Source organism: Rhinoderma darwinii, chromosome 9 (assembly GCF_050947455.1).
Source record: "Rhinoderma darwinii isolate aRhiDar2 chromosome 9, aRhiDar2.hap1, whole genome shotgun sequence".
Classification (NCBI taxonomy): domain Eukaryota; kingdom Metazoa; phylum Chordata; class Amphibia; order Anura; family Rhinodermatidae; genus Rhinoderma; species Rhinoderma darwinii.
In genome coordinates, this window is record NC_134695.1 from 84,446,746 (window position 1) to 84,460,458 (window position 13,713).

At 43.2% G+C, this 13,713-nt stretch overlaps 1 protein-coding gene across 1 annotated transcript in view; it reads left to right on the forward strand.

Moving 5' to 3' along the window:
* ITFG1 (integrin alpha FG-GAP repeat containing 1) overlaps positions 1–13,713 on the forward strand; it is a 116,533-nt gene that overhangs the window by 5,830 nt on the left and 96,990 nt on the right. Inside the window, exons 4-6 of the mRNA XM_075838386.1 lie at positions 5,663–5,720; positions 5,829–5,903; positions 9,821–9,915. Coding sequence (XP_075694501.1) covers positions 5,663–5,720; positions 5,829–5,903; positions 9,821–9,915 — 228 coding nt within the window. The remainder of the gene's footprint in view (positions 1–5,662; positions 5,721–5,828; positions 5,904–9,820; positions 9,916–13,713) is intronic.

The window sequence follows — 13,713 nt, forward strand, 5'->3', positions numbered from 1 at the left end:
CCTCCAGAGACATTACATCATATGTGACTGATATCAGCCGCTCCTCTTATATCACTCCAGCACTATTATATCCTCCAGAGACATTACATCATATGTGTGACTGATATCAGCCGCTCCTCTTATATCACTCCAGTACTATTATATCCTCCAGAGACATTACATCATATGTGACTGATATCAGCCGCTCCTCTTATATCACTCCAGCACTATTATATCCTCCAGAGACATTACATCATATGTGTGACTGATATCAACCGCTCCTCTTATATCACTCCAGCACTATTATATCCTCCAGAGACATTACATCATATGTGACTGATATCAGCCGCTCCTCTTATATCACTCCAGTACTATTATATCCTCCAGAGACATTACATCATATGTGTGACTGATATCAGCCGCTCCCCTTATAACGCTCCAGTACTATTATATCCTCCAGAGACATTACATCATATGTGTGACTGATATCAGCAGCTCCTCTTATAAAACTCCAGTACTATTATATCCTCCAGAGACATTACATCATATGTGTGACTGATATCAGCCGCTCCTCTTATAAAACTCCAGCACTATTATATCCTCCAGAGACATCATATGTGACTGATATCAGCCGCTCCTCTTATAAAATTCCAGCACTATTATATCCTCCAGAGACATTACATCATATGTGTGACTGATATCAGCCGCTCCTCTTATAACACTCCAGTACTATTATATCCTCCAGAGACATTACATCATATGTGACTGATATCAGCCGCTACTCTTATATCACTCCAGTACTATTATATCCTCCAGAGACATTACATCATATGTGACTGATATCAGCCGCTCCTCTTCTAAAACTCCAGCACTATTATATCCTCCAGAGACATTACATCATATGTGTGGCTGATATCAGCCGCTCCTCTTATAACACTACAGCACTATTATATCCTCCAGAGACATCATATGTGACTGATATCAGCCGCTCCTCTTATAATGCTCCAGTACTATTATATCCTCCAGAGACATTACATCATGTGTGACTGATATCAGCCGCTCCTCTTATAACACTCCAGTACTATTATATCCTCCAGACATTACATCATACGTGACTGATATCAGCCGCTCCTCTTATAACACTCCAGCACTATTATATCCTCCAGAGACATTACATCATATGTGACTGATATCAGCCGCTCCTCTTATAACACTCCAGTACTATTATATCCTCCAGAGACATTACATCATATGTGACTGATATCAGCCGCTACTCTTATATCACTCCAGTACTATTATATCCTCCAGAGACATTACATCATATGTGACTGATATCAGCCGCTCCTCTTATAAAACTCCAGCACTATTATATCCTCCAGAGACATTACATCATGTGTGTAACTGATATCAGCCGCTCCTCTTATAACACTCCAGCACTATTCTATCCTCCAGAGACATTACATCATATGTGTGACTGATATCAGCCGCTCCCCTTATAACGCTCCAGTACTATTATATCCTCCAGAGACATTACATCATATGTGTGACTGATATCAGCAGCTCCTCTTATAAAACTCCAGTACTATTATATCCTCCAGAGACATTACATCATATGTGTGACTGATATCAGCCGCTCCTCTTATAAAACTCCAGCACTATTATATCCTCCAGAGACATCATATGTGACTGATATCAGCCGCTCCTCTTATAAAATTCCAGCACTATTATATCCTCCAGAGACATTACATCATATGTGTGACTGATATCAGCCGCTCCTCTTATAACACTCCAGTACTATTATATCCTCCAGAGACATTACATCATATGTGACTGATATCAGCCGCTCCTCTTATAACACTCCAGTACTATTATATCCTCCAGAGACATTACATCATATGTGACTGATATCAGCCGCTACTCTTATATCACTCCAGTACTATTATATCCTCCAGAGACATTACATCATATGTGACTGATATCAGCCGCTCCTCTTCTAAAACTCCAGCACTATTATATCCTCCAGAGACATTACATCATATGTGTGGCTGATATCAGCCGCTCCTCTTATAACACTACAGCACTATTATATCCTCCAGAGACATCATATGTGACTGATATCAGCCGCTCCTCTTATAATGCTCCAGTACTATTATATCCTCCAGAGACATTACATCATGTGTGACTGATATCAGCCGCTCCTCTTATAACACTCCAGTACTATTATATCCTCCAGACATTACATCATACGTGACTGATATCAGCCGCTCCTCTTATAACACTCCAGCACTATTATATCCTCCAGAGACATTACATCATATGTGACTGATATCAGCCGCTACTCTTATATCACTCCAGTACTATTATATCCTCCAGAGACATTACATCATATGTGACTGATATCAGCCGCTCCTCTTATAAAACTCCAGCACTATTATATCCTCCAGAGACATTACATCATGTGTGTGACTGATATCAGCCGCTCCTCTTATAACACTCCAGCACTATTCTATCCTCCACAGACATTACATCATATGTGACTGATATCAGCCGCTCCTCTTATAACACTCCAGCACTATTATATCCTCCAGGGACATTACATCATATGTGTGACTGATATCAGCCGCTCCTCTTCTAAAACTCCAGCACTATTATATCCTCCAGAGACATTACATCATATGTGTGACTGATATCAGCCGCTCCACTTATAACACTCCAGTACTATTATATCCTCCAGAGACATTACATCATATGTGTGACTGATATCAGCAGCTCCACTTATAACACTCCAGTACTATTATATCCTCCAGAGACATTACATCATATGTGTGACTGATATCAGCCGCTCCTCTTATATCACTCCAGTACTATTATATCCTCCAGAGACATTACATCATATGTGACTGATATCAGCCGCTCCTCTTATATCACTCCAGCACTATTATATCCTCCAGAGACATTACATCATATGTGTGACTGATATCAGCCGCTCCTCTTATATCACTCCAGCACTATTATATCCTCCAGAGACATTACATCATATGTGTGACTGATATCAGCCGCTCCTCTTATAACACTCCAGCACTATTATATCCTCCAGAGACATTACATCATATGTGACTGATATCAGCCGCTCCTCTTATATCACTCCAGCACTATTATATCCTCCAGAGACATTACATCATATGTGTGACTGATATCAGCCGCTCCTCTTATATCACTCCAGTACTATTATATCCTCCAGAGACATTACATCATATATGACTGATATCAGCCGCTCCTCTTATATCACTCCAGTACTATTATATCCTCCAGAGACATTACATCATATATGTGACTGATATCAGCCGCTCCTCTTATATCACTCCAGCACTATTATATCCTCCAGAGACATTACATCATATGTGTGACTGATATCAGCCGCTTCTCTTATAACACTCCAGTACTATTATATCCTCCAGAGACATTACATCATATGTGTGACTGATATCAGCCGCTCCTCTTATAACACTCCAGTACTATTATATCCTCTAGAGACATTACATCATATGTGTGACTGATATCAGCCGCTCCTCTTATATCACTCCAGCACTATTATATCCTCCAGAGACATTACATCATATGTGTGACTGATATCAGCTGCTCCTCTTATAACACTCCAGCACTATTATATCCTCCAGAGACATTACATCATATGTGTGACTGATATCAGCCGCTCCTCTTATATCACTCCAGTACTATTATATCCTCCAGACATTACATCATATGTGTGACTGATATCAGCCGCTCCTCTTATATCACTCCAGTACTATTATATCCTCCAGAGACATTACATCATATGTGACTGATATCAGCCGCTCCTCTTATATCACTCCAGTACTATTATATCCTCCAGAGACATTACATCATGTGTGACTGATATCAGCCGCTCCTCTTATATCACTCCAGTACTATTATATCCTCCAGAGACATTACATCATATATGTGACTGATATCAGCCGCTCCTCTTATATCACTCCAGCACTATTATATCCTCCAGAGACATTACATCATATGTGTGACTGATATCAGCCGCTCCTCTTATATCACTCCAGTACTATTATATCCTCCACAGACATTACATCATATGTGACTGATATCAGCCGCTCCTCTTATATCACTCCAGTACTATTATATCCTCCAGAGACATTACATCATATATGTGATTGATATCAGCCGCTCCTCTTATATCACTCCAGCACTATTATATCCTCCAGAGACATTACATCATATGTGTGACTGATATCAGCCGCTCCTCTTATATCACTCCAGCACTATTATATCCTCCAGAGACATTACATCATATGTGTGACTGATATCAGCCGCTCCTCTTATATCACTCCAGTACTATTATATCCTCCAGAGACATTACATCATATATGTGACTGATATCAGCCGCTCCTCTTATATCACTCCAGCACTATTATATCCTCCAGAGACATTACATCATATGTGTGACTGATATCAGCCGCTCCTATTATATCACTCCAGCACTATTATATCCTCCAGAGACATTACATCATATGTGTGACTGATATCAGCCGCTCCTCTTATATCACTCCAGTACTATTATATCCTCCAGAGACATTACATCATATGTGTGACTGATATCAGCTGCTCCTCTTATAACACTCCAGCACTATTATATCCTCCAGAGACATTACATCATATATGTGACTGATATCAGCCGCTCCTCTTATATCACTCCAGCACTATTATATCCTCCAGAGACATTACATCATATAAGTGACTGATATCAGCCGCTCCTCTTATATCACTCCAGCACTATTATATCCTCCAGAGACATTACATCATATGTGTGACTGATATCAGCCGCTCCTCTTATAACACTCCAGTACTATTATATCCTCCAGAGACATTACATCATATGTGACTGATATCAGCCGCTCCTCTTATAACACTCCAGCACTATTATATCCTCCAGAGACATTACATCATATATGTGACTGATATCAGCCGCTCCTCTTATATCACTCCAGCACTATTATATCCTCCAGAGACATTACATCATATGTGTGACTGATATCAGCCGCTCCTATTATATCACTCCAGCACTATTATATCCTCCAGAGACATTACATCATATGTGTGACTGATATCAGCCGCTCCTCTTATATCACTCCAGTACTATTATATCCTCCAGAGACATTACATCATATGTGTGACTGATATCAGCTGCTCCTCTTATAACACTCCAGCACTATTATATCCTCCAGAGACATTACATCATATATGTGACTGATATCAGCCGCTCCTCTTATATCACTCCAGCACTATTATATCCTCCAGAGACATTACATCATATGTGACTGATATCAGCCGCTCCTCTTATATCACTCCAGCACTATTATATCCTCCAGAGACATTACATCATATATGTGACTGATATCAGCCGCTCCTCTTATATCACTCCAGCACTATTATATCCTCCAGAGACATTACATCATATGTGTGACTGATATCAGCCGCTCCTCTTATAACACTCCAGTACTATTATATCCTCCAGAGACATTACATCATATGTGACTGATATCAGCCGCTCCTCTTATAACACTCCAGCACTATTATATCCTCCAGAGACATCATATGTGACTGATAATATTATAATGAATGTTTTATTTCCCAGATATCAATCTCAAGTCGCGTCTTAACAGCACCTTCTCTGACGAGCCTCACATTATGGAGTAAGTCTTTACTTTTCACTTCCAGATAAAAAAAAACAACGTTATTTTAAGTCGTTTCGGATTTATCTGACGTCTTGAAATTCATATTTTTGTCTTTCCCTCGTGCAGCTTTAATGGAGACCTGATTCCTGATATCTTCGGTGTCCCGACTGGAAGCCAGACTCCTGTAATCACATATGGCGGGTAAGAGCCCAGACATCGAGTGACATTTTAATGCAGTGAGGACTGGCACGGATTTTGGGGTCCTCTGGACCATGCAGGATGGAAACGTCCGATCTCTGGGATTTACTGACATGTCACTGAGATTATCTAATGGAAAATAAGTCTCCCACTCATACATTATAGATGTGATCGCCGCTAAACTTAGGGGCGGCTGCACTTCACTGAAAGACTGTGACTGATTTATAAAGACAGTGCTTTACTTTACATTATTTGTCAGCTCTAAGTGCGTACACTTCAGCCCTGGACACATTCTACATATAGAGATTATATACATATGACGTGGTCTCTGTACACATACATTACTTATCCTGTACTGATCCTGAGTTACATCCTGTATTATACTCCAGAGCTGCACTCACTATTCTGCCGGTGGAGTCACTGTGTACATACATTACATTACTTATCCTGTACTGATCCTGAGTTACATCCTATATTATACTCCAGAGCTGCACTCACTATTCTGCTGGTGGAGTCACTGTGTACATACATTACATTACTTATCCTGTACTGATCCTGAGTTACATCCTGTATTATACTCCGGAGCTGCACTCACTATTCTGCTGGTGGAGTCACTGTACATACATTACTTATCCTGTACTGACCCTGAGTTACATCCTGTATTATACTCCGGAGCTGCACTCACTATTCTACTGGTGGAGTCACTGTGTACATACGTTACATTACTTATCCTGTACTGATCCTGAGTTACATCCTGTATTATACTCCAGAGCTGCACTCACTATTCTGCTGGTGGAGTCACTGTGTACATACGTTACATTACTTATCCTGTACTGATCCTGAGTTATATCCTGTATTATACTCCAGAGCTGCACTCACTATTCTGCTGGTGGAGTCACTGTGTACATACATTACTGATCCTGAGTTACATCCTGTATTATACTCCGGAGCTGCACTCATTATTCTGCTGGTGGAGTCACTGTACATACATTACTTATCCTGTACTGACCCTGAGTTACATCCTGTATTATACTCCAGAGCTGCACTCACTATTCTACTGGTGGAGTCACTGTGTACATACATTACATTACTTATCCTGTACTGATCCTGAGTTACATCCTGTATTATACTCCAGAGCTGCACTCACTATTCTACTGGTGGAGTCACTGTGTACATACATTACATTACTTATCCTGTACTGATCCTGAGTTACATCCTGTATTATACTCCAGAGCTGCACTCACTATTCTGCTGGTGGAGTCACTGTGTACATACATTACTTATCCTGTACTGATCCTGAGTTATATCCTGTATTATACTCCAGAGCTGCACTCACTATTCTACTGGTGGAGTCACTGTGTATGTACATTACACTACTTATCCTGATCCTGAGTTGCAGCCTGTGTTCTACTTCAGGGCTGAAATCTTCCAGCATATCTGCTTGTTCAGTGTCTCAACAAAGGTTGTTTAGGTGATTGATTGGCATTCTGGGAAGTTTCCTTGTAACGCCTGGCACTGTACAATAATCTGATGTAGTAAAAACGAACTGCCCCCTGTATAACAGGAGCTCAGCTAAGGCTTTGTTCACATCTGCATTCAGTGTTTCTGTTGTTCTACTGAGTGATGGGAGCAGAACAACGAAAATACCGGAACTGTCGCAGGTCCAGCAGTTGTGTCCAGTGGATAGGTAATAGTTGGTTATAGCCGGAACACCACTTTAATCTTCATGTACATAGGACTGGAATCCCCCTTTAATATTCTGCAGTACAGGGTCCCGTTATGAGTGAACTTACCAGTTATAATAGACGCTTGTATCTGATTGGATGTTGTTTTATGATGTAATAAATGTAATGATGTCACTATATGTCCTGCGTTTGACCGCCGTTCTCTCCCCGGCACATGATTATAGGTGTTTGTCCGATCTTCTGCTTCTTCGTCGCGCCTCCTGGCATTCAGCCTGTTGTTTTGATAAGGGGAATATGGGAAGCCGCTTGTCACCCTTAATAAATTCATACAAATCTAGTTACGTCTGTTGTGTTTTCATAGCGAGGAGGCGCGTTCCGCGCTCTGTAGGTGCCGGCAGCGCTGTGACAGCTCGTACATAATATATACAGCATCTTGAGCTTGCACGTAGCCTCGTCTTCCATATTTCCCCTGGCTCATTGTTCTTCTCGTTACCGCCATGCCGATTACAATGTAAGAAGTCAATCAGATCTCAAGGTAATCCACTGCTCTCCGCATACGTCGCGTTACATGGGATTCTGGATTTAAAGGGCCGGTCACACCACTTCCACTTTTTTGTGGATGAATGATATGGATACAGGGTTTCTCCTCCAAAGACCTAGCATTAAAAAACAATGTCCTTTTCTGTCATTATTGTCACCACTACAGTTTGCACAGTTGTCACCCAGCTTTCTAAGGCCCCTGCACGGTAAATCTGCCTAGTTATAGATTCACCCATTCTTTATGGTTGCCCTTCCCAGAATCGGATACAGCAAAGATCAAGGGCGTGAATACTTTTTTTTGGTCGTGCTTCTATGGGATTGCAGAAATGTACACACCCCTCCTCCCCTTCCATTAGTTTGGTATAAATGTTGCGGCTACTTAGTGATGTGTGAGCGGACTCTTGTATTGAGTGCTGTTGGCCGCTCTTGCACAGGTCGCCGCTGCGTCATGGCGGATACCTCTCATCGCTTTTCTCTCGCCATCCTTTTTTTTTTTCTATATTTTTTTTCTCTGATTGTTTCCAGGCTGATCGTGACGCTTCATGGCGTTTTATCCGGAGTGAGTCCTATAACGTCGTGTGACGGGTTCCGCCTGTTTCTTCTCTCACGTTGCTGTTCACGGAGCTTTGTTGTTCTCTCGGTCGAGTCCTGAAGCTTTTTTTCCCTGCAGATTGATGGGACATTTACTGCATGAAGCGGTTTTTGAAGTCGTACATACACTGAGCATAAATCAAATCCGTTCATGCAGCGTCTCGGAGAGAAACTTTGTATCGCCGGAAGGATATTCTGCTTCCTCCGCTACCATAAGTGAATATTAGAAGCGTCTCATTATCGGCTCATTATGCGGGATAAGTGTTATGCTGCGTCTGTAGGAAGAAATGCTGAGGGCACGCGGTTTAGAAAAAATGGCGCAGCCGATTGCAAAATGCTGGCATCGAACATCGATAATATTTTGAACTGGGCGTTTGCATTACTTTTCGTGATATTGGCGTATTTTTCATACATTAGCGCAGGTGCTCAATATCTATGCAAAATGGCGTTCTATATATTTGCGCTGATGCACCGGTGCTGAGACGTAAGACATTTGCCAGTATAAAAAAGAAAAAAAATATATATATTTATATAATTATAGGGTCGGAGATGGGTGACTTGTTCTCTACACCCCATTACGCGGCCCCAAATTATCTGCTCTACAAATAAATCTCAATCGCCGTATAACTAAACGTTCTTCAAAAACCTTCTAATTGGCTTTGCGTTTTAATTCCTCACCATTTTCTAAATCCCTGAATGTAAACAAAAATGTTACCATTCACTGACATCAAGCAGAGACTGAAAATCTGTCCTGTCACAGCTGAGTGTTTGTTAAAATTGTTTCCAGTCTTGATAATCCTCTGTGACTGGAGCAGTTGGAACTCCAGACTGATACAATGTAACAGGACAGCAGAGAGATGGCTGATGATGATGTATTTAGCCCACTGGATGCAATTGTAACAAATCCTCAGCTGTTGGAATTAGTAGGTCAGGACAGGTTTTTAACTTTTGATTGCAACTAAGAATGATCCTATTCACTGACAGCAAGGTTTTACTCTAGGAAATGACACTTCAAGTGATGATATTTTAGAAAGGATACATTGTTTTTCTATTGTTATTATAATTATTTTTGAATTAACTTTTTTTTTTTCTCTCCTCTGACAGGAGCTTGACAGTGACCAGGAGTCTCGGTACGACGAGCCCCATGTTTGTGCCCCATTCTCATGCCTTCATAGATCTCAGCGGAGACTTCACCGCTGGTAAGTTACTACAAGACTCTGCACGCTACAATCATACGAGTTATGTGCGACAATGGGAATGTGGTGTGTGGCCCTTTAATACCCCAGATGTTCGGGGAGGGGGCAGATTCTCTCATCTATGGCCGGTTCAAGACTCAGCCGGACTCCTGGCCTGTGGTATTCCAATGTCCTATGTGATATCCTCCGGTGGGAGTAGTTGTCCCCTGACCCCGGTCTGCTACATATCCATCATAAAACTTCAGCGCGCCGGGGAGAAGTTGTGGAAGTTCCCGCTCGCCGCGTTCCCCGGGTGATACAACTTAATTATAGAAATCATGTCGCCATGATTTACATTACAGGTTCTCTCGCTGCTCCGCTGGCAGATTCATTACAAATATTAGATTTTACAGCCGCAATCAATGTCCTGTGTATGGGGGTGGCGGAGCAGATCGGGCCGCTGCTTGTGCTGCGTCTGAGTTTCCTGCTCGGTACCTGCAGATGTGCGGAACGGTGACATGTTCGTCAGGGAGACGGAGCCAGCGCAGAGGGTGGAGGATCAATCCGGGCTCGTAGGATGACGGGGTCTATTAAATATTATGTCCTGTAAGAGAAGCGGCAACGTGGCGCCCTGTCCCTCCAATGTGACTGGCGCCCGATGTGACGAGATGCAGCGGCAGGATGGGCGGTGTAGTTACTGAAGCAATCTTACTGTGCCCAGCGAGTATTGTTCCCCGATCCCGCTATATAGAATAGAACCCTTGCACGATGCTCGCTGGGCGGTACAGTTACCTCGTCAACAATACCACCCAGCATGCGGATGCGGAATGTTTTCGGCCCCGTTCACACCACGTACGTCACGGTTATACGTTGAGTGGATACGGCGTGTGCTGTTTAATGGCTTTCCATGACGTATCCTTTAGGGTCAATCCACACGATACGTATTACGTGCGGCAAAAGGTAAATCGCGGCGCTTTCATTCTGCGGGTTTTGCTGCGTATTTCTGCATAACTAAGGAGAGAGAATTCTCAAGCGGAATGTCGGGATAAATTGACATGCTGTTTGGAAAATCCGCGCCACGGGTCAATTTACTTTCCGCAAAATACCACAGCGTGGACCTGAGATGCGCTGGAATCTCGTTGCCTATGCTGGAAGTGTATTGCACTGCGGTTTTGCCGCACGTAATACGCATGGTGTGCATTGACCCTTTGGGTGCGTTCTCACTCATTAATCTGCCTCCCATTCATTTCAATGAGAGTCGGACGCTACTTTTTTCCGCTAGCGGATTTTTTCAGGTAGCGGGAAACTCAAGCGTCCCGCTCGATCTTCGGTCCGAACCTCCCATTGAAGTGAATGGGAGGAGGAATTGTCCCGCCGACGCCGCCTAAAATCTGCCGTGTGACCCAGCTATTAGGGCGCCCGTCACAGTTTACGTTTGTGGCCTTAGAGGAACCAGTTCTTGTCCTGCCGCCGGGAGGATCGGGGCCGGGGCTTATGTTGGCTCTTGCTGGTTATTGGTTGCAGCGGCGGAGCTGATGGCGCTTGTGGGTCGGTTTTCAGTATCTTCTCCATATTTGACCGGACACGTTTGGCAGCCGTCCAGGGTTCCTGCACGGCCTGGTACCGGGTGGATGGACCATGACGTACATGTCAGGCTTTTCCTCTGATCTATGCTCTTGAGGTAATGATTACGGTCGCAGGATGTTTTGGAGTCCACCGTAAATCCGAGCCGGAACCTTGTCTCTATTTCATCCGTTCTCCTTTATAAGGGGGTCGCACATGGTCAGAAAAACATGGAAGCTTTCTTCCAATATCAGCGCCACACCTGTCCATGGGTTGTGTTTGGTATTGCAGCTTGGCTCCTTTAGGTCCTTTTTTTTTGGTGCTGATTTTGACGTAAAAGCCACGTTGGAATCAGCGCAAAAAAAACTCGGCCAAAATCACCCCCCCCCCCCCATTGATTTCAATGGGAGGTAGAAGCCGTTTTTTTTTCCTGGTAGCTTATGGCCGCTGGCGGGGAAAAAAAGCTGCATGCCCTTTCTTGCCGCGGCCTCTGACCTCACATTAAATCAATGAGACGCAGAAAAAACCTGCAGCGTCGTGTGTGAAGAGGGCCTTAGGGTATGTTCACACAGACTTTTTTTGGTGCTGTTTTTGATGCGGAAACCGTGTCGAAAACCTGCACCAAAAAACGGAATTATGAGGCAGATTTTTTCTGCCCGCAAAAAAACTCCGCGTGAACAGCGCCTTAAAGTGAATAGGGCTGAGCTGCAATACCACACACATCCTGTGGACCGCTGTAGCGCTGTTTTTGGAAGAAACCAGCCATGTAGTTCTGAGCCTGTCCAATCCATCTAAGAGTCTGACAGAGAGTGCGCTCTGTGGACAAGCCCCCCCCCCCCCCCCCCCCCCGTGGGTTAAATCCTCAATCCTGTTATATTTATTCCCATAAATGCCGTCTTACCCGCATGGCACGAGACATAAAAATAATGAGTTTTAAATACCTGCTGATCGCAAATTGCCACTTTCTGTTGCCCACAGCGACCGAACAAGTCCAATTGTCAGATTAAGAAGAATTTCCCAACGCTCGTCGCTCCGGACGGGTTAATTCAGCCTCATTTGCAGAAGTCAAAACGTCATTTGATGTACCTCTCTGTGGCGTTTTGCAGACAACGGTGAGAGGAGTCGGATTCTCGGGGCGATCAGAGTGGAGGTGATTCACGGGCGCGCGTTCACTTCTTCCTCCTAATGACTGAGCAGAGAATTAACACCTCGCGCCAGGAATAATATTCCCAGCAGGAGCCCTCGCCGATCCTCGCCGGTTATATTTTCCTTTTTTTTTGTGTGTTTTTTCGTTTTGTGGGTTAAAGCTACAAATTATATGAATAAGGGAACCGATTAGTAAATCAAATTCTCTTCTTCTATTCCAAGATCTGGCGTAGTCTGCCTGACCCCGGATCCCTAAACTTGAACCCCTCCCACTGGTACCCAAATAATAAGGGAGCAGCACTTCTTCAGAGGGACCGGTTATTTTAACCCATACTATACGTGTCCGGTGATAACCCATCAGACTATAGCTATAAATGGAGTTCCCCTTTAAATTTAAGCTCCGACTTTAACATTGTGAACGTAGTCCTAATTGTGGACTATTGAGCATCTTTGTGATATGTGTTACCTTTCTTGCTGTTTTCCCGTACTGTATACTTAGTTTCTCATCTGTGCAGTATAAAAAAATTGTCTACATGGAAACCATCATCAAGTAGGTTACCTGCTGTTGACAGATCTGCTATTCTTTTATTTCGTACTTTTAGTACATCGTTCTGAGTGGGATGTGGGTGTGATTGGCTCATTAGCCCTTCATTTTCCGCTGTGTCCCAACTCATTAACACTTGAATACCCAATTTAGATACCAAGTGTTCGTCAGTCAGACAGTTTGGATACGTGTTTGTTAATGCGTGTCCGGTTTTTGTGTATTTCTGGGCAGTACCGTCCTGCATATTCACACGAGAAACTGTTACATTCGTAATAAAGCTATAAGATCCATCAACAGCAACTTGCCTGCTTGTTGATGGTTTCCAGGTAGCAACACCCTGTTTTCCTAAAAATCATCACTTTCCAGCAGCGTTCACACTGAGTTTTTTGCCGCGGAAACCATGGCAAAAAAATTCCGAAATTGCCTCCCATTGATTTCAATAAGTGGAGGAGGCATTTTTTGTCTCACGAGCGGAACAAAACGCTCGCGGGAAATAGAAGCGACTTTCCCTATCTTGAGGCCTTTTCCGCCTCAAAAACCCCATTGAAATCGATGGGAGACACAAAAAA